This window comes from Apaloderma vittatum, unplaced genomic scaffold (assembly GCF_000703405.1).
Source record: "Apaloderma vittatum isolate BGI_N311 unplaced genomic scaffold, ASM70340v1 scaffold40875, whole genome shotgun sequence".
Taxonomy (NCBI): Eukaryota; Metazoa; Chordata; class Aves; order Trogoniformes; family Trogonidae; genus Apaloderma; species Apaloderma vittatum.
In genome coordinates, this window is record NW_009716204.1 from 92908 (window position 1) to 93140 (window position 233).

Below are 233 nucleotides of genomic sequence, written 5' to 3' on the forward strand. Positions count from 1 at the left end.
GCTGCAGGGAGCCGGGTGGGCCACACGCTGCTGGGGAAGGAGGAGATGCCACCACCGCTGAAGCCTAGTCCTGCCAGCAAGGTGCTGGTCACCACTGAGGCCACGGTGGCCTGGCTGCCACTGGAAGAAGGTCCCATTCCCGTGGCCATGGACACGAAGGAGAAGGGGAGCCCCGAGGAGGTCCAGGTGGAGGAGCCGGAGCTGATGGGAGCCATGTCGGCTGAGGAGGCAGG

At 67.0% G+C, this 233-nt stretch overlaps 1 protein-coding gene across 1 annotated transcript in view; it reads right to left on the minus strand.

Annotated features, from left to right (window-relative positions):
* Positions 1–227, minus strand: part of PTPRG (protein tyrosine phosphatase, receptor type, G) — a gene marked incomplete at its 5' end in the record, with an annotated part of 75136 nt that extends 74909 nt beyond the window's left edge. The window contains one exon of the mRNA XM_009869430.1: positions 3–227. Coding sequence (XP_009867732.1) covers positions 3–227 — 225 coding nt within the window. The remainder of the gene's footprint in view (positions 1–2) is intronic.
* Between the last annotated feature and the right edge of the window lie 6 nt (positions 228–233).